Below are 25,000 nucleotides of genomic sequence, written 5' to 3'. Positions count from 1 at the left end.
TGAGGGTGGGACCCAGTTTGCCAGGCATTACCTGTGACGAGACAAAGACAGCAAACAAGTCATCGAGGCCATAGGGTGGCTGTGACCACCATCTAAAGGGGTAGCAGTTTCAGAGGGGTTAAGTCACCTATCCAGGGCTATATAGCCTGGCTGGAGTTTTCACCAAGACCTGCCTGGCTCTGCATAGCCATAGTTGGCATCTGGTGGGCATCTTGGGGAGAGGGGGAATATATGCAGATGCCAGTATGTGAGGAGTCTTCCTGGTGCTCAAAGAGTCGTCTCCCCCCCAACCCCAGAGGGGTGGCTAGGGGAAAGGAAATTCCCTCAGGGTGGGTCCCTGAATGCCCAGCCTGGCTCAGGATCCATTGCCCATCTCTGTCCTCCCTTACCATGACACACCTGGGCAGGCAGCCACATGCCTGTTTCTCTTATGTCTTCCAGTTGTGAGGTCATGGTGGGTATGACAGGGTGGGCAGTGTTCCCAGAGAACAGGGCTTCTCCTGCAACAAGGTGCCATGTGCCCCTGAATCTCACTGGGGCTTCTGATCCCACTGTCCATGGGACTCAAACATTGCTTGAACCTTCGGACAGGAACCAAGTTGGCGGTTGGGTTTGGGTCGCTCAGGATGGGGGGAACCATTTAGAAAACGCACACTCACCCGAGCCACCTGCTGTTTTCCACAGGGGACACAAATGATCTTCAATGCTGCCAAGGAGCTGGGCCAGCTGTCCAAACTTAAGGTGAGGGGGTAGAAGATCTCAGGAGAAAGACTAGGGACAGATCAACAGGCAAAAAACCCTGCTCCCAGACCTGAACCCCACTTAAAATGTCCTTGAGTATAATGGATCAAGGATACAAATCACGTGATCCACAGCATGGAAAGCAAAGACTCACAGTGTCAAAGCTTTGCCCACCTAACCTCTCCCCGCCATCCCCACAGGATCACATGGTACGGGAAGAAGCCAAGAGCTTGACCCCAAAGCAGTGCGCTGTTGTTGAACTGGCCCTGGACACCATCAAGGTAAGGGAGGGGCTACAGAGGGTTTAAGAGAGGGTGTGAGGAAGTGGGATTTGAGGAATACATAAGCATTTACAGAGTAAAGTATATGGGTAGTGAGCAGGGAGAAACTTTCCACCTGTGCACACAGTAAATACGAAGTCCTGGGGCAGCTGTGGCCTGGTGAAGATGGCGAGGGTGAGAGGTGCTTGTTAGCAGAGGTGCTGGGAGCCATTTGCAGCCTCACTGTGTCCACCCTCAGCAATACTTCCACGCGGGGGGCGTGGGCCTCAAGAAGACCTTCCTGGAAAAGAGCCCGGACCTCCAGTCTCTGCGCTACGCCCTGTCGCTCTACACGCAGGCCACCGACCTGCTCATCAAAACCTTCGTGCAGACGCAGTCAGCACAGGGTAAGGGACTCTGGTGCTTTCTTCCCGGGCCAACCAGAGTCTCCCCGCCCAGCCGCAGGCTCCTCCCCTGAATGACTGACAGATCTCAATGGGGGCGGGCATCCGACATCTAGGCACCAAAGGCGATTCTTTCAAGACAAAGAAACAAGGGGTGATGGACAGCCGTTGGAGGGAACCTCACTGACTCCAGAAGCCAGGATTTTAAAGCTTCCAGGGCAACGGAGTGACTCTCAATGAGGGCGGGACCTGGTTGTCCGCTCTGGGGCAGGACTTCTGTGGTACTCATAGAATAAGGGATAATTGAGAGCTCCAGGTGAAATCTGTTGTCATGGATTCAAAGCGTGGCTTCCTCCTTAGGGGCGGGGCCTCTGCGCTGTGTCAAAGATGTGGAATGATTGACAGGCTCAAGGATCTGGCCCTGGGAGGTGTGAGGACCTGGGAGGTGCTGGGCCTCAGGTCTCCCCGGATCCCTCTGTCTGTCTGTGTTGCTTCTGTCCCCGTCCCTCTGAGCTCTCGTGCAGCAGCTGAGGCCACAGGGCAGGGGTCCAAGGTCCTAGTATCTCTCTCTCTCTCTCTCTCTCTCTCTCTCTCTTTCTCTCTCTGGACCCCCGTTCAGAATTACCCCAAAGGTGCCAGTTGGGCAGAGGTTGGTGACCTCAGGCTTTGTTCTTGTGGTGGAACGAGGAAGGTTGTCATTCATGGCCCCCAACCCCGCACAGCGGGTGGAGCCCAAGCCTCAGTTTCTCTTCCTGTTCTTGTTGCTTTTGGTGTCCCTAGTGTTCCCGGAGTGGGAGGCTGTCTGTCCGTCCGTCTGCACTGACGTTTCTTTCTCTCTCCCCTTCTCTCTCTCTCTCTCTCTCTCTCTCTCTCTCTCTCTCTCTCTCTCTCTCTCTTGTTCTCTCTCTCTCTTGCTCTCTTGTTCTTCCTGTCACTCGCTGCCCCCTTTCTGCGCCTCCCCCTCCCGCCCCCCGCCACGTACACTCCTCCCTCCTCTCCTCCTCCCTCCCTGTCCATCCTGGTCAGTCCATGGTGGAAAGGGGACTAGGTTTACCCTTAGTGAAGACGTTTGTCCTGAGATGGGTACGTGCCTGCGCCGCCCGCCACCCGCACGCGGTGCCCGGTGCCTGCGCCCTTCCCCCTGCCCGGCTAGTAAGACCCTGGCCTTCCCGCACGGGGGCGCCATGTCCTCGCACATGGGGAAGGGCGGCTTGCTGGCTCCACTCAGGGAAGGAGTCCCCATCCCTTTCTCCCAAGACACACGCATCCCAGGCTGGGCCTGCGGCTTCCTTTCCCAGAAAAGCACACACACACACACACACACACACACAAAAAAAAAAACCCTAAACAATGAAGTGTGCTCAGATCCTAAGTCAGCCATTCTGCAGCCAGCCTCCTCCCCGACTGTTCTGCCACCTGGAAAACAGGGATAGTCAAGATGGACATTTCCAGGTGTGCCTGATGTCACAGGCCTGTGGTCCCTGTACTTGGGAAGCTGCGATAGGGGGATCACGTGTTCCCACCAATCTTGGCCAAACACCTGCCTCCATCCAAAAAGAACTTGCATCCTGTCCAGTCTTCCCACAGGCACCTGAGGTTTCCTGTGGTTGAGGGTCAAGGCATCTCCTTCCCCTCCAAGGGATTCTGGTTATGGTGGGAGGGTGGAGTGTGTAACAGCCCCTTCCTGGTGGAGCCAGCAAACCTGGGGTGGGGGCCGGCACCGCCTCCTCCTCACTTCTTACTAGCCTGGGCCTTGATCTGACCTTTTACACAACCCACCATGTCTAACTCCCCAGCACCCCACCTCTGGCCCGGACTGAGCTTGCTGAAGCATTGGCCTGGGGGGAGGGGGCTGAGCATGTGACTGGGGAGGTATCTGAGATGATATGGGTGGCCGCCTGGGGTGGACAGTGCTGAGGCCATGAGCGCAGGAGTCTCCTGGCCGCCCTGTTTCCTGATCCCCATCACTTCCTGTCCAGCACAGGTAACCTGGATGAACCTCTGATGATCACCTTGCCTTCCACATTCTCTTCCTTGCCATGCCCGTGCATGGGGTGCCCTGGGAGTGGAGAGCTGCCTGGGGTGGGGCGGGGCAGGGTAGGGTGGGGGTGTTGGTGAGGTGCTGGTGGCCACAGCCTCACAGGCCCTGGGATGTGCATCTGAGTCACAGGTCTGGATGGTTAAAGCAGTAGTTTTTAAGCTGACCCCTCATGGGTCCCCAGCATGACACTTAATGGCGATTGGGAAGGGCCCTGCACATGGCTACCACACAGACAAATTAGTTGACTAGGAAACTAATATTAGGGGGTTGTTGACATCAGGAATAGCCGGATCCAGATTCCAATGCCATTGGTCAATTGGTATCCTTGGAGACCTTCGTGGCCAGATTACAATAAAAATTAGGAACTGAGTTTCTATTAGCCCAGCCTGGATCACATGACCATGCAGAGGACAATCGCTGCCGGGGCAGGAAATGCCCTGCGTGGACCATTGTAGCTGAGTCACCACAGCTTTTGAAGAGCTGCTCAGTGGGAACTGAAGTTTGCCAGTAGATCTGGCGTCAGGACAGGGGCAACAGAAGCTATCATGTCAGGGGGCAGGGCATTCTGGGAGGCTTTAGAAGGCTGGGAAGGAGCCTGTGGGTGGGGCACTGGACTCTAAGGGCCTCTTGGGAGGGACCCTGTAAGAAGACAGAAGTGCTTCTAAGCCTGAGATGGGAGCCATGGGAGGATCCTGTGCAGAGGAGGGATGGGGTCTGCTAGGCCGTTTTTTACTGTTGTCTTGGTGGCCGAGAGGGCAGAGAACCAAACCTGGGAAGCTACTAGCCCAGGGTGTCAGGGCAGGAGCTGGGCCAGGTCTGCACAGACACATGAGCAGATTCCAGATACATTTTGAAGGCAACATAGTCAGGACTTTTCTAGGTCCCACCACCTCGGGCTAGTGTGGGGACAGGGAACTGGATGGACACACAGAGGAGAGAGGGAGAAAAGCCAGGGAAGAGTCAGCAGCACTGACAGCCAGAGAGAATCATTGAAGCAGGCTCAGGAGGCAGGGAGAGCCCAGGAGAAAATGAGGCCGATGCACTCGACTCAGGAGGTTAAGAGATTTGCCTCAAGTCACACATCGAAGCAGCGAAACTCCACAGCTTAGGACTCTTAGCTTCCTAGTGGCATCTGCCATCCCTTCCCCTCAGTGCTTCTGTGACCTGTGGCTGCCAGCACGGGGTGGGGGAGGTGACTGAGGGTGCTTCTGGTGGGAGGGGAAGAACCTAGTTCATATCAGGCATCTTCCCTGTCCCACCCAGGCTCTGGAGTGGAGGACCCTGTAGGTGAAGTGTCCGTCCACGTGGAGCTGTTCACCCATCCGGGAACTGGGGAACAGAAGGTCACAGTAAAGGGTGAGTCGGCCCGACGAGGGAAGGAGCCAAGGTCAGACTCACTGAAGCTCAAGGGCAGGGAATTGTTTTCTTTGGTGGTTTAGAAAACGGAAAAATCCTGAGCTAAATCCGTGTTGGGCTTGGCTGCATCCGGGAGTTCCAACAGGACCCCAAGACTTAGTCCCTCTTCCCCAGTCTCCTGTCAGAGAGGCTTGCTGGGGTCTCTTTCCGACCTGAATAACCAGAGTGGTTCTGTCACACGGGGAACATCACTAGACTTCCCCTCTACCCCAACAGTGGTGGCCGCCAATGACCTCAAGTGGCAGACTTCTGGCATCTTCCGCCCGTTTATCGAGGTCAACATCGTTGGACCTCAGCTTAGCGACAAGAAACGCAAGTTCGCCACCAAATCCAAAAACAACAGCTGGGCGCCCAAGTATAACGAGAGCTTCCAGTTGTGAGTCGGGTGGGGAATGCCCTCAGATGAACCTCGGGACCAGTGGGTGCCACTGGTGTCCAGGGGTGGTGGGCACAGCCATAGACAAGGTGCAAAGAGGGACTTTCGGGTCACGGTCCCTTTCTCAGATAGGCAGGTCCTTGGGGGAGGTAATATGCTTGGGGTAGGGGTAGGAGGGACGAGGAGAAGATGGGCAAGAGGATCCTGGGCACGGGAGTGACGTCACAGGGGTCCGGGCCTGCTCCGGCCAATAGCTTTGTCATTTAGAGTAGTTGGCTCTGAGTGTAGTGCAGGGTAGGGATGGCCGCCACACGCGGCAGAGGTTGGTACTGGGGAGATGGGATAGTAGTGGGGGTTGGCTACAGGAGGCTGACCGTCGTGGCCGGATCCCAGAAAACTGAGCAAAAGGCAGGGTGCAGCAGGGACCGGAAAGGGGCGTGGCCAGCAGGGGTGAAGGAGTGGGCGTGGCCGGAGCCCAAACTCAAGCTGCTGCGCCTTAGGGATCTCAGCTGCGCTGTGGGGTTCATTCAGTCTCCTGCCCTACGGGATGCGCTGGGCAGATCCGGTCTGGGCTGTGGGTTTCCTAGTGGGCGTGGTCTAGTTGGCGGGCTTTTTGTGGGAGCGACCCGGGTAGCGTGGAAGGGGTTCTTTTGCCAACTTCCCAGGAGTACAAACTACTAACGTACGTGGCGGTGTGGTGTGAATGGCTCGCTGGTGGCTCCCCTGCGTGGCGGCGGGTGACTGGGCTCGCGGTGGCCTCTCGCTGAGCCGGTCCTTGCCCACAGCTCCCTGAGCGCCGACGCGGGCCCCGAGTGCTACGAGCTGCAGGTGTGCGTGAAGGACTACTGCTTCGCGCGCGAAGACCGCACCGTGGGGCTGGCGGTGCTGCAACTGCGGGAGCTGGCCCAGCGCGGGAGCGCCGCGTGCTGGCTTCCACTCGGCCGCCGCATCCACATGGACGACACGGGGCTCACAGTGCTGCGCATCCTGTCGCAGCGCAGCAACGATGAGGTGGCCAAGGAGTTCGTCAAGCTCAAGTCGGACACGCGCTCAGCCGAGGAGGGCGGTGCCGCGCCTGCGCCCTAGCGCGCGTTTTGGCGGCGGGGCGGGGCCGGGGAACGGATGAGGCCCCGCCTTCCCTAGACCAGCGTCTCTCCAGAGGCCACGCCCCTGCACCTCAGTGGCCTTGGCTGGGGAGGCCCTGCCTCCTGCCCCTGGAAAAGCCATAGAGGGTCCGGTGCCCAGGGCATGGGCTGGGCAGGGCTGCCTGGGAGGCCGGGTCGTAGCCTCTGGTGTCTGTGCAAAATACAGTGCGGGATGGGCTCTCAAAAAGCACACGCGCCCTTGGCGCACACCTGGGGCTGAGGGCGCCTCTCTCTGCGGACCCCGACCTCAGCAGCGGGCCCACTGGCAGCTGGCGACACCCTGCTCGTGCCACACACGGTGGGCTGAGCGCCGACGAAAGGCTCAGCCCCCATCGCTGCTAAATACCCGATTTAGAATCTCCCCGATTCTTCCCCGAAGGCCCCACAGGCCAGGCGCCCCCCCCCCCATTGAACCCGCTGCCAAACAAGTTTCTGTCCTTGCCCTTCCTTCTGGGACTTTAGTTGGAACCAGCCTAGTCAAGGGGGGAGGGGGAGTTGGGGTTTTCCCAGAGCCAAGGGCCCCATCCCATCTTTTCTCCAAATCCAGAGAGGAAATAACAGAGGGATGAGAAGCTAGGAAGGAGGGAGAGTGCGGATAGGAGCGTGCATTTCTGAGTGTCCTGTGCTCGTGATAAAGGGGTGACCCTTTCTAATTGGCTTTGAACCACAGCATGTCCCCTGAATGTCACGTGCAGTGACAGTAGAATTCAGGTTCTTACCTAGGATCCAGGTTTCATCCATGGACAGGGAGTTCAGAGGCTACATTCCATATATTGAGGGGGGACTCGATCCCGCCCACACTGGAGCTCAGGAGAGAGTGACTTACACTTTAGGGCATCAAATATGGCTAAAGGGGAAGTGGCCTAACCAGCGAGCAATCATATAAAGTTTCTATATTGCTGGCAAGAATGTGGGGGTTTGTGTGACTGACAGAGCCAAGACAGTTATGGTGACCTCTGCATGTGTGCAAGTGTGTGCCTGTGTGTGTGTGTTTTCTAGCCCCAGAAGGAAGTACATGGGAGTGTTTGTCTAGGGAATTGGTCTGACTCCCAGGCTAAGGACTGTCTGAAATTCCCTTATTTACCCAGAGACCTATTCATCTTCTCAGCATCCACTACAACCCCCACACTCTACCACCCCCACCCCCACCCCCGTACAAATCATTACTCAAGGAATTCCCCAGTATTCTTTCCCTTTTCTGATTTGGCCCTGATGTCATGAGACTGAGGCTTCACGGGAGCCCCAAGCTTCCCCAGAATAATCAGGTCACAGTCATTGAAGGAAGGTCATGCTGACTTGAATTGTGTTGAGAGTGGCTGAGGGTCTGCATGTGACCCCAATTCACATGCACCGTTTTTCATTAGTTTCCCCTGACTTGACAAATATGTGGGAGGTGTCCAAGCTGAGCCCAGGACACAATAGATGGAAGTAGAGCAGAGGGCCGAGCTCTGATCTCAGGACAGCCCCAGATATAGCAATGTCCTGAAAGGAAGTTACTCCAGGGCCTGGCTGGTTGATTTCTCACCACCTCGCCCTGGCGGCCCCTCGCCGTTGGAGTCCTGCATTAGAACATACTGGGGTGCAGCTCCAGAATCCGCAGGTCAGGGGCGGTTGGAGACTGGTTAGCCTGGCCTTCAGCAGGCAGGAAGAAGCCACAGCCCCACCCCCAGGAGAGGCGGATGCCAAGGGGTGAGGGAGGTTGCAGTGTGGGCAGACGAGGGAGAGGAAGAGCAGGTGGAAGGGGCTGGGGTCCAGGCTTATCTTCCTCAGTTAGGGGACTAGGGCGGAGCTCAGCACCTGCCAACCATGCATCGGAAAGTTCCTTTCCCGGCGCTGAAAAATTAAAAAGGCCCTGCAGTCAGCTCACCATGTCTGGGCAAGTCAGCACTTGAAGGGTCGTCCTCTGTACTCCAGTCTGTTTCAGGCCCCAGGGCCTGTCACCTCACCTGCCCCATCAGACATGCAAAAAATCAAGTGTACCCAGAATTCCTGGGGACCTCTCTCAGCCTGGACCGCCGACCTCTCAGGTCCCAAGGGCAGCCCTGCTGGGGGTGGGGTCGGCCTGATTCTGCCCACCGCACCCATCTACCCCAGCATCTTTCAGGACCAAAGCCGGCTCTGCGGACCCACCTCCCTCTCCTCTCTGCATCTTATTGTTTTAAAAAGCGAATTCGGCTGAGCTGTTGGATCCGGGTGACACAGGTGACAAGCAAGAGTCCTCTTCACCCCAGAAGGTTCCTGACCCCAGCCCCTGCCGTGCAGCCCAGGGAGCCCCTCTGACTTGCCTTTCTTAGCATGTGACTGCAAAGGTAGAATACCAGTGTGCTTTTGGTTTGTTTTTTTTTGTTTTGTTTTGTTTTGTTTTGGAGGGTTTTTAGGGTCCACCCCGTTAGTCCAGCATCTTTCAAGATGCTCTCAATTCTCAGTCAACACGTGACTTGGGACACATACCGGGGGAGTGTTCATGAGTGCATGGCGTTGAGATGTTTTGCACTATTTTGACTTTTTGGTCTCTGTAAAAAATATTTTATTAACATTAAAAAACAAAAAGAAAAACAAAAACAAACAACAAAACAAAACAAAAACAGAATCTCTGGAACTGGCTGGAGTTCTTGAGCTCCTTTAGACAAAAACCTCAGTAAGGGCCTAGTAGGTAAAGGTGCTTGCTACCAAACCGGAAGCTGAATTCAACCCTGGGGCTGCACATGGTGGAAGGAAGACTCCCTGAAATTGTCCTCCACACACTAAAACTGTTGGGGGCTAGACATATGCAAAGGTCCAGGCTGTCTTTACTCAGAGTCTTCCTTCTCCCAGAACAAGTACACCCTGCTCGGCCAGCAAGCATAACCATGGGCACCCCAAACCAACCGAGAAGCAGAGGCCTGCTAGAATGGGGTGGGGCACTTGGTTGTTGGAATGCTTGCCTTGAGCACAGGAAGCCCTGGCACCGTGAACTAGGCATGTGCTTGTCTGTCATCACAGGCCCTGGGAGGTGGAGGCAGAAAGATCAGAATTTTAGATCATCCCTGGTTACATAGTCGGACAGCCTAGGCTATATGAGAACCTAGAAAATAATTGCACATACTATGTGGGGTCCCACACAATGTTAGAGAAGAGCCCTGTGAACCTGGGCCATTGAGTGACATTGTCCTAGAGGGTACAGAGAAGACCCAGGGACAAGTGTGGTAGGAGCCATCTGGTCAGAGTGTGGACAGTTTCTTAGTCCACACCAGTCACCATGCCATTTGTGCATACTCCCATGTAGTGAGTAACTTTTGCTTACCCTGCCTAAACTCCAGGAACAGACCTTGCTACCAGCCCCCGCCCAGAGAATATTGGACCTGTGGATAAAAAACATCACAGACACACACAATTGTTCAATTTTAACCTGCCTTTTTGGCCCAACTGCTGGGTGCCTGCAATCTGCCTCAGCTAGTGTGCACTTACCAGGACACCCAGCTCAGCACCCTAAATCTGTACTCAACCTCAGTCCCAACTCAACAGTCCCAATCCCCCACCTGCAGAAGCAGCCTGGTCCCACCACCTGAGATCTCACATGGCTGGTTGGCTTTTCTCCCTCTGAAGCATGGTGAAAACTCCTTTCCCTCTCCTTTCAACTGCTCGCTTACCTGCGGGGACCCAGAAGTCTCACATATTCTTTCTACCCAGCAGTTGGCCCATGGCATCTTTACTGATAGATCAAGAACCAATTTGGGAACAGGACCTTAGCATCAAAACCATCCCCACACTCCCAGGCCAGAACCAGATGATCCTGGGCACTGGTAAACCCGATCCAGAAAACCCTAGCATCTGGGTATAGGAGGCTCTGTCTGATTTCCAGCTGTCAGCCCTACATAGCTGAGAGGCATCTCTACTCAGGACTCACAATGTCATGCCCTTGGCCATGTCTACAAGGCATTTTGATTGATGATTGACACCAAGAATCCACATTGTGGACCATTCCTAGGCAGGTAGCCCTGGACTGAGCAGAAGTCAGAGCTAGCCAGTCAGCAGTTTCCTCATAATTCTGGCCTTGAGTTTGTCTTCAAGCTGCTTTTGGCGTGCTTCATCAGACAGGAACTGAAACTAGCAACCCAGTCTCTCTGTCCAGGGGCAACAGTGACTGCTCATTGTCACCTCCTAAAGGGCTCCTTCCCTGAGCAAGTATTGTGGAGTCTGTTTCCATAGAAAGACAGGCTGCAATGGCCACCATAAGATCTTGCACAATCTATCCACCAGATTCTCCCACAGCTGCTTTGTGAGGTGGGGGCATAGGATTCCCAAAATATCCACACCCACACTCCCTTCAGTGCCTGGTGGTCTGAACAACACGCGCCTGAAAACCCTACTGTCTCCTCAGATCCTGACCGGCGGGGACAGGGACGTGGGGCACCAAACCCACAGACTTCAGTGAAAACCAATGAGGAGAATTTAATACAAACATGAGCAAGTTACCAAGACCTGAGCAGGCAAGCAGTCATCCCAAGAAGGTGGTACCCACTGTCCAGTTGACAGTCAATTTGGTTTTGAAGAGACTGCAACCCCCTGGTCTGCTGGGAAACACACTGCCCAGGCCAAGAGGAGCACCCCAATACAGCTGGGCACCTCAAGGCCCCAAACACATGAGCAGCTGAGGGACACCTGAGACGCAAGGGCAGAGAGAAGCTCTGGAAGTAAGGGGTGGGCAAGGGAGCCCCAGCCCAGGGGCATGGGGGGTGGGGAGGCTTGCAAGGTCATGAGTATCCTGAAACCCAGCAGTCAACCAAGGGAAGGAGAACAATGCTCTCATCTAGATAAGGGAAGCACAGTGTCCTCCAGCAGACAGGTTGGAGGGTGTCTATTTCTCAACCCAAATGGGAGTCAGAGGCCTGATACACTAGGTGCTCAATAAACGCTTGTTACATTCTGTTTAGACTCTGTCATTGTGCTCAGTGTGTAGCCTAGCACACGGGGTCAATAATACTGTTTCCACTGTAAGCACATCATGCCCACTACAAAGATAAGCACCACTGGGACATCCATCTCCAGCACCTACTGAGTGACTCATAGTAGACACTCAACTCATCAGTGGTTCCTAAGACCTGGTACATAGCAGCTGCTTGGTATATTTTGCTTGATTTTTTTTTCTTATTTCAGTATTCCCAGAGTTAAGAATGGTACCTAACATACAGTAAGCCCTCAATAAATACTCAAACGGATTTTAAAAATGAGTATGTACCCCTAATACCTGACTCAGTCCGAACAACAAAAACATGATCAGCCCATCACTGAGAGGGGAATCATGCCTCTTTCATTGTTCTAACAAGAGAACTTCCCTCACGGTGGACCCGACAGACCGTGCTTATTCCTGCCCAATCTCTTGGTGGCCAGCCCTCTTTCTGGCATGCAGTAAGTACTCCATAAATGCTACCTGTGCACAAGTGGCTGCTAAACAGGAAGACATGGAGACCTCTGTGCTTGTAGAGCTCTCTGTTGTCTGCCTGAGTGGCCGTATAGTCCCAGGCAAGCACATGAAGTTTAGGTGTGTAGCAGTGGCTTTGGCTTTTTGCCAGCTACCTTAAAGCTCATCACGGGCAGTACTGTCCAGTGGAGACTGGAGCACATCTGAGTTCTTGGCCTCACGGCTCAGTGCTTGCTGTTCCCGCATCTTCTGGGACTTGGCTCGGTCCCAGTCAGTCTTAACTTGCTCATTATTCCACACAACTGAGGTCTCTGTGTCACTTACATAGCCATCATCCCCTGTGTAGTGTGTAGGGTAGATAAGGAGGGGCTCCACAGAGAAGGCACGCAGGTTGCGGGGAGAGAAGTGACTCTTGTATTCTGACCTATGGGAGATAGCAAAGACATAGGGGAGATGGAGACTCTCCTTTGAGTCCACTAGGATTCACCCCACCATGCCTAGCCAACAGTCCCCTGCCCTTATCTTCCAGGACTCAAAAGATCCCAGCCTGCCACCCAAATCCCCTCAAATACCCACCCCTTCATAGCCTTCTTACATTGGGTGCTTGTCAAACATGACAGGCAGAAACTCATCAACAGGTAGCATTTTAGCCAGTGGCTTGGCAGCAAGCAACTTCTGAGCACCTTGCAGGGAGATTACATAGGCTAGCGTCCAGTAGGAATAATCAGCCTCCACCAGGTTCCTTACACGGGGCACAGCCTTTTCAGGATGCTCCACCTGCATGCGCTTCCGGCCCACGTATCTGGGGTGCAGAATAAGAGACTTGTTACATGTCTTCTACCTGCCAGAGAATGCTACACAGAGACAAGGTATAAAGCTTGGCACAGGGAAATTGGGAAGAAACCAAGTCAACCCAACAGACAGCAGAGCTCTGACGTCCTCCAGGTTCTAGCCTTACTTTGTCCTTAAGCTCCAGGCTCTGCCCCTGAGCCCTGGTCATGCCTGGGCTAGTACCCGAGGCTGGTGTCCCACCCCTAACCCTCCCACCAACCTCCACTCACATGAGGTCCCAGTCCAGCCCCTCACGCTCCACATCCCGCATGAGGTTCATCAGACGTCTCTTGAAGAAGATCTCAAAACGCAGATCATCCTCAAACACTAGTGATTTCTGTAGTCCCCGGTCAACCACCTGAGGGAAGGTGGCACTCCAAGTCAAGGAGACCCAGCCCCAGAACTGCTTTCTAGGAAGGAAATATGCATCCCAGCCTTCCACATCCAGCTATTTGCCCGCCATGTCACTCTTCTGCCTGCCTACCTGGGCTTTTCTTGCCTAGGACCTCTGCCTGTGTTTAGCCTGTGATACTAAGACGCCTTCCTCTTGTAAACAGGCAGGCTCCTCTTACCCTTCCTCCTTGGTGCAATGCCCCCAGTCTAGGAGGCCTCACTATAAACAATGAAGTTAACGGAATGCCCATGAAGAACTTTAGGAAAGGAGGGTGGCTCACAGGAGCACCCATCATCTTGAACAGTTAGATGCTCTACTTCCTGTACCTTATCATCTGGAGCCAACACCCCACTCATCCAGCCCCATTTGCAGGTTCCAAACCTGGTTCTTGTGTGACATCATGGCTCATCACCAGCTATTGTCCAGTGGCATTAAAGCTAGAAGCCATCACCACTTCAATAAACAGTGAGCAGAGTCAGGTTGCGAGACAAGCAGTTCTCACTTGGGGATCACAACTTCACCCCTGAGGCCCCCTTATCCCCCAGGCCCACTTTCTGCATCTTGGCAATGCCAAGGCAGTGGCTGCCCCACTCTGGTGTATCAGGGCTAATGTGAAGACAGTTCATGCAACAGACACCAAAATGTAGTCACAGATTCTGCCACTGGTGGCATGGAGACCATAATTCCTCCCTGGGACTCTGGACCTGACCTAATCTATGAAGAGACCAAGGACTGTGGATCAGGCCTCCCTCATCCCAGACACCTACCTCCTTCCAGATGTTGTAGTGGCTGAGAAAGCAGCCCAGCTCTCCCTTGGTGAGCGGCCGCCCATGGTAGGGGTCCCGGTAGCCAGGTAGCATTTGGATGCCCATGGCCTCCACCTGGCTGGTGTTCATGGCTCTGTGGGGATGCCAGAGGGAAGAGGATGTTAGCAATAAGAGGAGGAGGACAAAGATGGTGAGGAGAACAAGGAGGATGGGGAAGATGAAGAGGATGGGGAGGATGAAGAGGATGGAGAGGATGGTGAGGAGAGCAAGGAGGATGGGGAGGATGATGAGGAGAGCAAGGTGGATGGGGAGGATGAGGAGAGTGAGGAGGATGGAGAGGATGGTGAGGAGAACAAGGAGGATGAGGAGGATGGGGGGCAGGGCAAGGATGAGGAAAAATGGGGATTGGGAGGAAAGCAGGGGGATAGGAAGAGAATACAGAGTAGGGAAAAAGGAGAGGGGTTAGGAAAGAGGTTGAGGATCAAGAGGAGGGAGAGTGGCATGAAAGGAGAAGGATGAAGAAAAGGATGGGAGAAGGGATCGCGATGGTGATAAGGAGCAGATGGGGAGAGGTGAGGTAAGACAAAAGCAGCTCTGCCTACTGATCAACCTCAGCAATCCTGTGAATGGCCTCACAGTCTGGCTCTTTCCCCCACCCCACCCCACTACACCACTTTGTACAAGAGCATGGCAGCTTATCCCAGGATGAGAACCTTCCTGTTCCCTGGCTGTGGACTTGTTCATTCCTCTACCACATCTGTATTGAGTGAGGTCTGAGAGAGCTAGCTCCATTCCTTCTACGCTTCCCAGAAGGCTGTGTGTACAAGCACACGTGCATGCATGCACATGCATACACAGGCACATAGACACACACATACATAGGCATACACATGGACACACATACATACACAAGCACATGCACACACACATGTGCACACACACACACGTACACACACACACACACACACACACACGTACACATACACACACAGTACTCACTTGCCATCTACAGCCTCTACCAGCTGGCATTCAATCTCCTGCTCATGCAGTGCCCGCAGCATGCGTTCTCGCCGGTCCCGCCTCCGCTTCAGGTTGATCATGAAGACCTGTAGCCAGAACCTCAGTGAGGTGGGGTCAGGCTGGCTGCCTCCCCCCACCCAGGAGGCCCCAGCCCACCTCATCGAAGCCCATCTTGTCAGCAGTCTTCCTGGGTGCTGAGATGAATCGGGAGAGCTGTACTGGTGGATGCTTCACTGAGAGCAAGAAAGCAGGGGTCACTGGGGTCCCAGGACCCCACCTTCTCCCAGCTCCCAGTATGACCAGGGTATGTCCCAGGATCTTCACCCCTGCCACGTTCCTGCCCAGAGCAACTCAGATCTCAGCTGTGACAGCCCAGGCAGTGGGAGCCTCCAGGCCTCTCTGGTCAGGCTCTTCTGGCCCAAGTGTCACGCTTTGCCCATCAGGACACTATCCCTGTTTTCCAGACTCCATCTCTAACATCCTGGGAGGGCTGTGGGATCTGTCTACTCACATTGCAAACCCAGAGCCAAACACAGTGCCTGGTAACAGCAGGCACTCAATAGATGCATAGGGATTATCCCAGTAGTGCAAGTGTGATGACTTCACACATGTGCATGTGGGATACAGACCTGCTTTCTTCAGCCATACTCTCAGAAGCTTTACACAAATGCAGTGAGGCTCACACTGGCTGCTGTCCCTCCAAATGTGACCCTCTAAAAGCTACATAGGTGTACCAACCTTTAGGAACAGAATAACTTTGCTGCAAAACAGGATCAGTCTTTTTGGCTGTGTTTTCAAGCTATAGCCCAGGATGCTGACAACCACCATCCCTTGGACTCAGCCTCCAGACTGCCAAGTTGACAGGCATGTGCCACAGACAGCAGCTCATGTTTCAGTTTTCTCAGTGGTGTGGGGACACCAGAGGGCACAGACACACAAGAGGATGGCAGATGCCAGGATGACAGCTGACCCTATGACTACTGTAGAACTCCCCAGTGGCAGGGACTATGGTCTCCCTCAGTCACACACCACACACAGGGACTGCCACCCAACAGTACCCAGTTAGTTCTTGAGATGCATGCATGATGATGAGGCCAGGGCCCAAGGAGACTCACCCATGACCTCCAGCTGCACGTGCATGAAGCTCTCTGCTTCGTCCTGCAAGCTGCTGTGCGCACGCAGTGGAACAGGCAGGAAGCCGTACACCTCCTTATTGCACACGTACATTTGCACCTCTGAGGGTGGACACGAGATGCAAGTCAGTGGCGCATGCTCTCGAGATGGCAGCTGGGGCGTGGTGAGCTGCAGGCCAGCCTGGGCTGCATGATACCTATCTCAGGCAAACAATCACTGGTCCTCACCCCAGATTTTGGTCACTCTTCACAAATGTGAAAACTGAGGGTGCTCAAAGCAGGAGTGAGGTCGGGTCTCACCAGTCAATGTGCTTAACTCTGGTTTGGAAAAACTTACAGGTGAGCCAGGTTTCTTTGGTGTGTGTGTGTGTGTTTGGTTTTTTGTTTTTTGGGTTTTTTTGGTTGGTTGGTTGGTTGGTTGGTTGGTTGGTTGGTTGGTTGGTTTTGAGACAGGTTTCTCTGTGTAGCCCAGGCTGTCCTGGAACTCACTCTGTAGACCAGGCTGGCCTCAAACTCAGAAATCCACCTGCCTCTGCCTCCCAAGTGCTAGGATTAAAGGTGAGCACACCATGCTCTACGAGTTCTTTTCCTGAAAACACCCACCCTTCTGCTTCCTGCTTAATCCATATTCCTTTTTCTTTGGCTTTAGTTCCATGTAGTAAATGGAGAACACTAAATGCAAAATCCCATGGCTGAGCTCCTGGGACTTGATGTCTGTAGCATGGCCGCCTCATCAATGAGATGATTCAGTAGATAAAGGCACTTGTTACCAAACTAAAGACCTGAGTTCAATCCCCAGGACCCACAGCAGAAGGGAAGACCTGACTCCTCCAAAGTGTCCTCTGTAGGAATTTTCATGAGTGTGCTGTGGTGTGTGCACAAGTAAGCAAGTAAATATGGTGCAGAGGAGGATACCTGATTATGACCTCTGGTCTCCACCCACCCACCCTCACACCCACGCATGCGCACACACACACACAACACTCTTGAGAGTACACATGCTGGGAGATGTGATATCCATCATACCCCTTGTTGTTATTTGGGATCTCACCTTGTGTGTCATAAACTTACCATCCTCCTGCCTCAGTGTTCCGGGATCACAGGTGTGAACTACCTGATGATCAACAGGTCTTAAGGAGCTTTAGAGTAAGGGCCGATGAGGCGGCCATGCTACAGACATCAAGTCCCAGGAGCTCAGCCAAACCTCCCTAATACAGCTCAGCCTGAGGCCCATCTGCACTCTGCACGCCCGTTCTTTGGACTTTCTCAATGTGGAGCCCACACCACCATCCAGCACCTGGTCTCACTCACCTGCCTGTTTACAGGAGAAGGCGAAGACGATGATGTCGTCAAAAGACCAGGTGTAGTCTGGGTGCGGTGGGTAAAAGGCCAGGTTCCTGGATGCAGCCTTACGCAGGTCAATGAGGAAGGTAGAGTGCACCATGGGAACTGCAAAGCAGCCCCTGCGGTCTCGTTTTCGGATGGGGATATAGGCAGGGGTGCGCTTGTAGTAGCCCTGAAGGAAGAAGGGGAGGTGTGGTCAGGGGGCGCTGAAGCCCACAGCAGGAAGCTTCAGAGGCAAGAATGGGGTATACCCTGTGATACTTGCTTCCAGCCGGCCACAACAGGCATCCCCAAGAGCCATGTAGTAGACATGGCCAGTTGACTGGGATCATTACCTTATGCTGGAACACCTGGATCAAGCCATGCCTGAAGCACCAACCTACCCCTCTCCACCCCCCTGCGCGCACACACACACACACACACACACACACACACACACACACACTGCTGCTTCCTGTGTAAATTTGGGCCAGATTCTCATCACCACCCCCTCTCCCTGCTGCAAGCTCAGTAATGAAGGGGTTGGGAAGCCCTCCAGATCCTGCCCCGCTATTGTCTGAGGATTGCCCTGATGGTGTCTGTCAGGCGCTCAATCTATCTATTCAAGTCCCCACTGTACCTGCGAAGTCATCCCACACCAGAAGTTGGAGTATGCCGCTCGGGAGTCCAGCATGGGGGCCACCACTGTCTTGTTCTCAGCGATGAGCAGGCTCAGAGTGTCGGGGTTGGTGATCAAGTTGTCGCTGTCTATGAACTGCAAAAGGTTCACCTGTTTTCATCCTGACCAGCCCAGGTGGAGAGGTATGGCTGTCCCACGGAGCCTGAGTTCTCTCAGTGCCTCTGTGGTGGCTCAGTGGTTAAGAGCACTGGCTGCTCTTGCAGAGGTCCCAGGTTCAGTTTCCAGCACCCACATGGCAGCTCAGAACAGAGTGAGGAAGCTGGGGCATGGCCCAGTGGGGTAAAGTACTGCAGAACACTCGCAGGAGCCTGAGCCACATGCCCAGCACCCACAGTAAGCTGTGGCCTCAGTGTCTGCCTCCCAGCAATAGAAATGGAGACAGGAGATGGGCCAGTGGGTACAAGTGGGTGCCAGCTTCAGTGGGACCCTGACTCAGGGAGTAACTCACAAATAAAAAAATTTTTTTAATATTATTTAAAAACAAAACCTTGGGGGGCTGGAAAGATGACTCATCAGTTAAGAGCACTGACTGCTCTTCCGATGGTCCTGAGTTCAAATCCCAGCAAACACATGGTGGCCCACAACCATCCATAATGAGATCTGATGCCATCTTCTGGGTGTCTGAAGACAGCTACAGTGTACTTACATTAAATAAATAAATCTTTTTTTTTTTTTTTTTTTGGTTTACTGAGACAAGGTTTCTCTGTAGAGCCCCGGCTGTCCTGGAATTCACTTTGTAGACCAGACTGGCCTCAAACTCAGAAATCCGCCTGCCTCTTCTCCCGAGTGCTGGGATTAAAGGCGTGCACCACCACGCCCGGCTAAATAAATAAATCTTTAAAAGAACAACAACAACAACCACAACAACCCACCTTGGCCGTTAGGGCTGGGGTGTGGCTGAGAGCCAGTCCAGGCTCTACCCCATTGTACTGTTACCTGATGTACTGCAAACGACAGGGGAGTCACATGTCTCACAACACACATGCAAATACTACAAGCCAGACTCCACATTCTGGACTCACCAGGGACAGCTGTGGCTTTCCTGTGGCTCTGGCCACAAATCTACCTTCCACTGCCCATGCACAATGTCAACTGCCATTCCCACCTCTCTGCCACCCAGGGCCATGGTGACACAGGGCCTCTCTGCCACCCAGGGCCATGGTGACACAGGGCCTCTCTGCCACCCAGGGCCATGGTGACAGGACCTCTCTGCCACCCAGGACCATGGTGACACAGGGCCTCTCTGTCTCCACGGCTCCATGGTGTCTCTAGCTGAGGAGGCCACACTGCCTCTGGGGAGCTTTGGGGTCAAGTGCTGACCCTGCAAACACTAGAATCATGTGTGAGTCCAGGTAGCCTGGCAGCTCACCCCTCCCCCAACCCGCACAGTTAGAGAAAGACACAATCTAACCTTCCGTCCTGGGAAATGAACCTCAGAATACTGAAGGCAGGGGTTCAAACATAGCACCCGTCACAGGAACCAAAGGAAATGTACAAAGGCTGCCGAGCAGAGAAAGGGAGGCCACCATTCGGAATATTGCTCAGCCACTACAACGCAGAATTCACGCTATAAAGTGGATGACACTGCGAGCTGTGTCCTGACACACAGGGTGTAGCTACAGGGCAGGGACAGGCCTAAACAGGCAAAGGCAGGCAGGAGGCCGGCAGACTGGAAGCTGCCAGGGACTGGTGAGGGATGGCAGACTGCACCCCAGAGGTAGAATGGTCTAAAGAGGTGACAGTTGGATGGACAGTGTGATGGCTAAATGTTGAAGAACTGCGCACATGAAAAGGTTGATTTGGTGTCAAGTAAACAAACTGCAGCTCAAGAAAACCTTAGCAGGGTGGTGATGCCGCACGCCTTTAACCCCGGTACTTAGGAGGCAGAGGCAGGTGGGTCTCGGTGAGTTAGAAGCCAGCCAGGTCTATAGAACAAGTTCTATAACACCCAGGGTTACACAAGAAAACCCCATCTCAAAAAAAAAAAAAAAAGTAGGTAGATAGATAGATAGATAGATAGCCTGGTGTGACAGCACTTGGGAGAAAGAGGCAGGCAGATCTCTATTTTGACGCTAGCCTGGTCTACAGAGCGAGTTTCAGGCAAACTAGGGCTGAATAATAATAATAATAATAATAATAATAATAATAATAATAATAATAATAACAATAATAAAACTACATTAAAAAATTAAGCCGGGCAGTGGTGGCACACGCCTTTAATACCAGCACTTGGGAGGCAGAAGCAGGTGGATTTCTGAGTTCCAGGCCAGCCTGGTCTACAGAGTGAGTTCCAGGACAGCCAGGGCTACACAGAGAAACTGTCTCAAAAAAACAAAAACAAAAACAAAAAAAATTTAAAGCACCAAGGAAGTGACTTCATATTCCAGTGCTGTGCTCCTAAGTCCCCTAGTACCAAAAAAAATCTAACTTTCTATAGCAGTTACCATCAGGGTGATCTCCAGCCAGGCTGGCCAAGGGGAAACTGTGAAAACAGTGAAAGCAGCGGAAAGGGCAGGCATCTGCTCCGCAAGGCTCCACAAGTCCCAGGTGCTTCTAGCAACCGACAAAGCACTCCGGATCCACACCACATTTCTTTTCCTACCATCAGCATCTACTTTCTCATCTGTGAAATGGGCTAAGGAACAGGATTCACCTTCCTCCTTCTGGAGTCTCCATGCCTCCCCAGGCTAACGTCACCAGACTCCCCCATCCCAGGCAAAGTTCAGTTAGGCACGCAGCAGGAGGCTCTGCTGAGCCTGGTAATCGGAGCTCACCCCAGGGCTTGCAGGGTGGAAGCTGAGAACAGACTTCCCTAAGTTGTTCTCCAGTTTCCACAAGGTTATGACTACTCAGGGCAACCCATTCATAAATGTAACCAAGAAAGTAAAACGACGTAACACCGCTGCCCACAGCAGGGTGAGTGGTGGCACTGCAGAAAACCATCAAGTTGACACGGCCCTGCCCTGCACAGAGCTCTCTGTTAAAGCTAATGTGGCCCTGTCTCCATGGCTGGGCACTAGTCACCCTCTACATCCCCTGAGTCCTTCCTGTGGGGCCACCCTGGGTTTGAGGGTTACAGGTCAGACACCTCCCTCACTGTGCTGAATCTGTGAGGCCAAGGACCCTGCAGGCACATGAGGACAGAGCTAGAATGCCACCAGCAGCAGAGCAATCCAACCCTGCCCTACCCGGGACACATGAGACCCCAGGAGACCTGGGCTCCTCTTAGCACTTGCACAAAGATAACCATGTTAAAGTTTGTGGGCTCATGACAAGTCACCTCAGTACCTGAGAGGCTGAGGCAGGAGGACCACAGGTTCCAGGCTAGCGAAAGCTACACAGCCAGGATTTATAGCAAGCTGTCAGTCAATGGCTCAGCAAAGGAAACTGAGACCTGGAGATCCACCTGTAGTCGCCCTCAGGGCCACAGCAATAGCAACTCACACCATCTGCAACCATAGTTCCAGGACATCCAAAGCCTTACTCTGACCTCTGCGGGCACCAGGCATTCATGTGATACACAGATTGTCATGCAGGCAAAACACCCATACCCAGAAAATTAAAATAAATAAATCTAGCTGGGTGCGATGGCTATCACCTTTAACCTAGAATTCAGGAAGCAGGTGGATCTCTGAGTTCGAGGTCAGGCTGATCTACATGGGAAGTTCCATGATAGCCAGGGCTACATAGAGAAACTTTGCCTCTAAATACAAGAATAAATAAATGAATTAATAAAAACAATAAATAAGTCATCTTTAATACAAAGGATTTTTTTTTTTTTTTTTTGGTTTTTCGAGACAGGATTTCTCTGTATAGCCCTAGCTGACCTGGAACTCACTTTGTAGACCAGGCTGGCCTCGAACTCAGAAATCCGCCTGCCTCTGCCTCCCGAGTGCTGGGATTAAAGGCATGCGCCACCACGCCCGGCCCAAAAAAAAGATCTCTTTAAACTGCATGGGTGACCATGCCAGCACCAGCATGCAACTGCAGTGCCAGCACAGGCTAGAAAGGGCTTCAGCTTCCCTAGGGCCTGGGTTACAGAGGGTTGTGAGCTCATCCTGGGTCCTCTGCAAGAACAGCCAGCTCTCCGGCCCCATCATAGTTTCAGGACAGTTTGCTGTCACCTAGACTGGCATGTAATTCTCCATCCTCCCGCCTCAGGAGTCCTGGAGCTAGGTCACCTCCGAGCACTGCAGCTGCTTCCTCCTTAGAGCCCACTGCAGGCCAGGACACAGGAAGTGGAGGTCAGGCCCAGCAGCAACTTGTCACTAACGCCCACCTAAGCTTGTGACCCTTGCTGCTTGAAATTAAGCCACAAAAATTCAATCCCCAGGACCCGCCTAGTGGAAGGAGGGAAGTGACAGCTTGTCCTCAGACCGCTCATGCCCCTCACTCACAAATAAGTAAAATAGGTAAATAAAATAGGTATTTAAAAAGACACAATCTAGTGCCTGGCCCTAAGAGGATACAAAGGCCCACTTGTTCTTTATTTGGGAACCTGGGTGGAACCCAATGCCTCAAGTATGCTCAGCAAGCACTCTACACAGAGCTGTAACCACACACACACACCCTCCTTTTTTCTTCCTGGCTTTTCAAGACAAGGTTTCTATGTAGCCCTGGCTGTCCTGGAACTCACTGTGTACAACAGGCTGGCCTCAAACTCAGAGGTCCACCTGCCTCTGCCTCCCAAAGGCTGGGATTAAAGGTGTACTCACCACCTAGCTTCCCCTGTCCTTTCTGATCCTCAGTTTACCCTTCTGAAAAATGGGTTACTGGTAGCTCCTACATCCACCCATTCTATCCTCCCTGTGGATAATGAAGACTCCCCAACTCAGAGACTCACCAGAATGTAGTCAGCCCACATGTCCCTAGCTGACTTCAAGGCTGCTTGGCGCAGTTTCATGACATGCTCGTAGCGAGAATCAGACCAGTGTTTGGGGCCCTCTTCGTCTGGGTAGGAGCTGCAAAGGAACAGCTATGGTGTGCACATCACAGGGCACCATGGGGGCCCAGAGAGCACAGCTGCAGGGGGATCATGGAGGACTTCACAGAGGTGGTAGGCAAGTGGATCTGAAGACCTCTGTGTAGAGCATGGGAGGGGGACAGGACACAGGGGCCTAAATGCCAGCCCAGCATGTGCAAGAGTCCAGAGGCATAAAAGCTACTGGCAAGCTGAAAACCAAGGAAAGCTCGGCATGGCTGGGGAGAGCCTGGGGCCACCGCGGTGCCTCTGAGAACAGGAGCATGAGCATGCACACACGTTACTGCACACTGTCCCACAGGCTGAGTCTGATGCAGTAGCGCCGGGTGATTCTAGCACTCAGGAGACTGAGGCAGGAGGCTGGCAACTGCAAGGCCAATCTGGACTCCACAGTAAGACAGGCTTATCATGAAGTTAAACAGGAGAGTGGATACTGACAAGACCTTAGACACAGCAGTAGGTGGCCACCAGACACAAAGGAATTCAGCCACAAAGGTGTGGCGGTTGTGTCCAAAGTTGCACAATGGAGTGAAGGACAGCGGAACAAAGGTCTGCTGAGAGGATGGGGACCTGATGGGGAAGCTGACGCTGGAACTGGAGCATTCTAGCTCCTAGCTTCCCAAGCTTCGGTACCCCAGTTGGGGGTTTGAGCCTCACCTGGGTTCCTCTGCCGGTCGCCACTCCACAGAGTGGTACAAACCCTTCACTGCCACCAGCCACTCTCGAAGTATGGCTGAAGTGTTGTCAGTGTTGTGATCTGTGGCCACCCTGTGAGCACAGACAGGACAAGATGATGGCACCGGGGGTTTCCCAACCTGCCTCAGACCCATCAGATATAACACCCTGGATAAAACTCGCTACACTCCAAGCCTGTTGCCCATCCATCAGCGACAGGGCAGTAAAGATGACTGGCCCGAGCCTCAGGAGTCTTATCTGGAAGTCCCGGAGTTCGCTATAAGGGTCTGGAAGCACCAGCCTGGCCCATTCTGAGGAGTCTAGGCTGGTAGCTCGCTCTGAGGGCTGGCAGCAAATCGGAACAGATTCCTAAGTACCTGAGGGGAGGAGACAGCAGCTCGGGGTCCCAAGCCGCAGTGGGGACGAGGCCGGGCACTATGGGTACAGAGCCCCTCAGTGAGTAATCGGATCCCTGGGGTACATAACTCAGGTCCTCTTTCTGAGTCTCCACAGTGCGCAGCCGAGCCCACCAAGTGCACAACCACGTCCCTCCGGTACAAACTTGAGTCCCGCCTAGTCCCCGTGCACTGCGCAAGGGCCCGCAGCTCACCACAGCGCCGTGCGCTCCCGTGGGTGGCGCAGCTGCTCCAGGGCGCCCAGTGTGGCGGGCAGCGCGGGTGCCGCGTTCCGCGCCAGCAGCGCGATGAGCACGCGCGGCGCCTGTAGCGGGGACTCGGGGCTCCAGCGCTCCTCTGGGAAGTAGCCGGACGCGCCGCGCGGGCCGCCCAGCGGCGGCAGCAGTAGGAGCAGCGGCAGCAGCGGCAGCAGCGGCAGCCCGCGTGACTCGCGTGGCAACGCCGCCATCGCGCCACGCGTCGCCTTTAAGCAGCTTTTCTGCCGGCGGACGAGTCGGGCCGCGCCTTAAAGGAGTCGGCGGCGGGAAGGACACATCCAGGTCCCACCCCTGACACGCTCCTTAAAGGGAAGTGGCCCGCGGGCCGAGCTGTGAGTCCTCGAGGAGAGGCGGTGACAAGGCTACGCCTTTAAAAGCCACCACTGCTCTCCGCCGACCGCAATACCCCGGTCACAAGACGTCACTTGCTGGGAGGTTCCGGAAGGCCCGCCCCTAGCTCGCCCTTTAAAGACACAGACAGTTCCGTGACCGCGCCCTGAGAGTGTTCCCTGTTTTGGAGCCCTCTAAACTCACGCTCTTTACAGAAGTTTCTTCTAGTTAGAACCTCAGTTTCCAAGGTTGCGACATGGTTATTTTCGTTTGTTCATTGCTTCATTTAAGAAGCCAGCGAGCCGAGCAGTGGTGGCACACGCCTTTAATCCCAGCACTTGGAGGCAGAGGCAGGCGGATTTCTGAGTTCGAGGCCAGCCTGGTCTACA

At 53.8% G+C, this 25,000-nt stretch overlaps 2 protein-coding genes across 3 annotated transcripts in view; one reads left to right on the top strand and one right to left on the bottom strand.

Moving 5' to 3' along the window:
- Window positions 1-8,317, top strand: part of Unc13a (unc-13 homolog A) — a 46,498-nt gene extending 38,181 nt beyond the window's left edge. The window contains exons 39-45 of one of the 2 annotated variants that reach the window (XM_029532109.1): window positions 685-741; window positions 942-1,022; window positions 1,261-1,408; window positions 2,432-2,488; window positions 4,710-4,802; window positions 5,079-5,238; window positions 6,024-8,317. In XM_029532109.1, the coding sequence (XP_029387969.1) occupies window positions 685-741; window positions 942-1,022; window positions 1,261-1,408; window positions 2,432-2,488; window positions 4,710-4,802; window positions 5,079-5,238; window positions 6,024-6,324 (897 nt within the window). In that variant the 3' untranslated portion in view covers window positions 6,325-8,317. The remainder of the gene's footprint in view (window positions 1-684; window positions 742-941; window positions 1,023-1,260; window positions 1,409-2,431; window positions 2,489-4,709; window positions 4,803-5,078; window positions 5,239-6,023) is intronic. The other variant, XM_021219748.2, reaches the window with a different exon arrangement.
- A 2,472-nt stretch (window positions 8,318-10,789) lies between these two features.
- Colgalt1 (collagen beta(1-O)galactosyltransferase 1) lies at window positions 10,790-24,685 on the bottom strand. The gene is made up of 12 exons (XM_021219133.1): window positions 24,219-24,685; window positions 23,591-23,701; window positions 22,796-22,913; window positions 17,893-18,027; window positions 17,241-17,445; window positions 15,912-16,031; window positions 14,953-15,029; window positions 14,776-14,882; window positions 13,777-13,909; window positions 12,846-12,973; window positions 12,380-12,586; window positions 10,790-12,208 (listed from the first exon to the last, which is right to left on the bottom strand). The coding sequence occupies exons 1-12, from the start codon at window positions 24,470-24,472 to the stop codon at window positions 11,941-11,943; spliced, it is 1,863 nt and encodes a 620-aa protein (XP_021074792.1). The 5' UTR covers window positions 24,473-24,685; the 3' UTR covers window positions 10,790-11,940.
- Between the last annotated feature and the right edge of the window lie 315 nt (window positions 24,686-25,000).

Source organism: Mus pahari, chromosome 19 (assembly GCF_900095145.1).
Source record: "Mus pahari chromosome 19, PAHARI_EIJ_v1.1, whole genome shotgun sequence".
NCBI classification, from domain to species: Eukaryota; Metazoa; Chordata; class Mammalia; order Rodentia; family Muridae; genus Mus; species Mus pahari.
The sequence above is the reverse complement of the archived record's forward strand: the minus strand, read 5'-3'. Positions and strand labels throughout refer to the sequence as shown.

What these genes read in the sequence shown, in the direction of transcription:
- Colgalt1 (XM_021219133.1), bottom strand. Translation starts at nt 24,472, where the DNA reads ATGGCGGCGTTGCCACGCGAGTCACGCGGGCTGCCGCTGCTGCCGCTG. An exon ending in TGTGGGCTGACTACATTCTG is followed by an intron (nt 18,028 to 22,795) that starts GTGAGTCTCTGA and finishes AACCTTTTGCAG; the next exon opens with TTCATAGACAGCGACAACTT. An exon ending in GTAGAGGCTGTAGATGGCAA is followed by an intron (nt 13,910 to 14,775) that starts GTGAGTACTGTG and finishes GCATCCCCACAG; the next exon opens with AGCCATGAACACCAGCCAGG.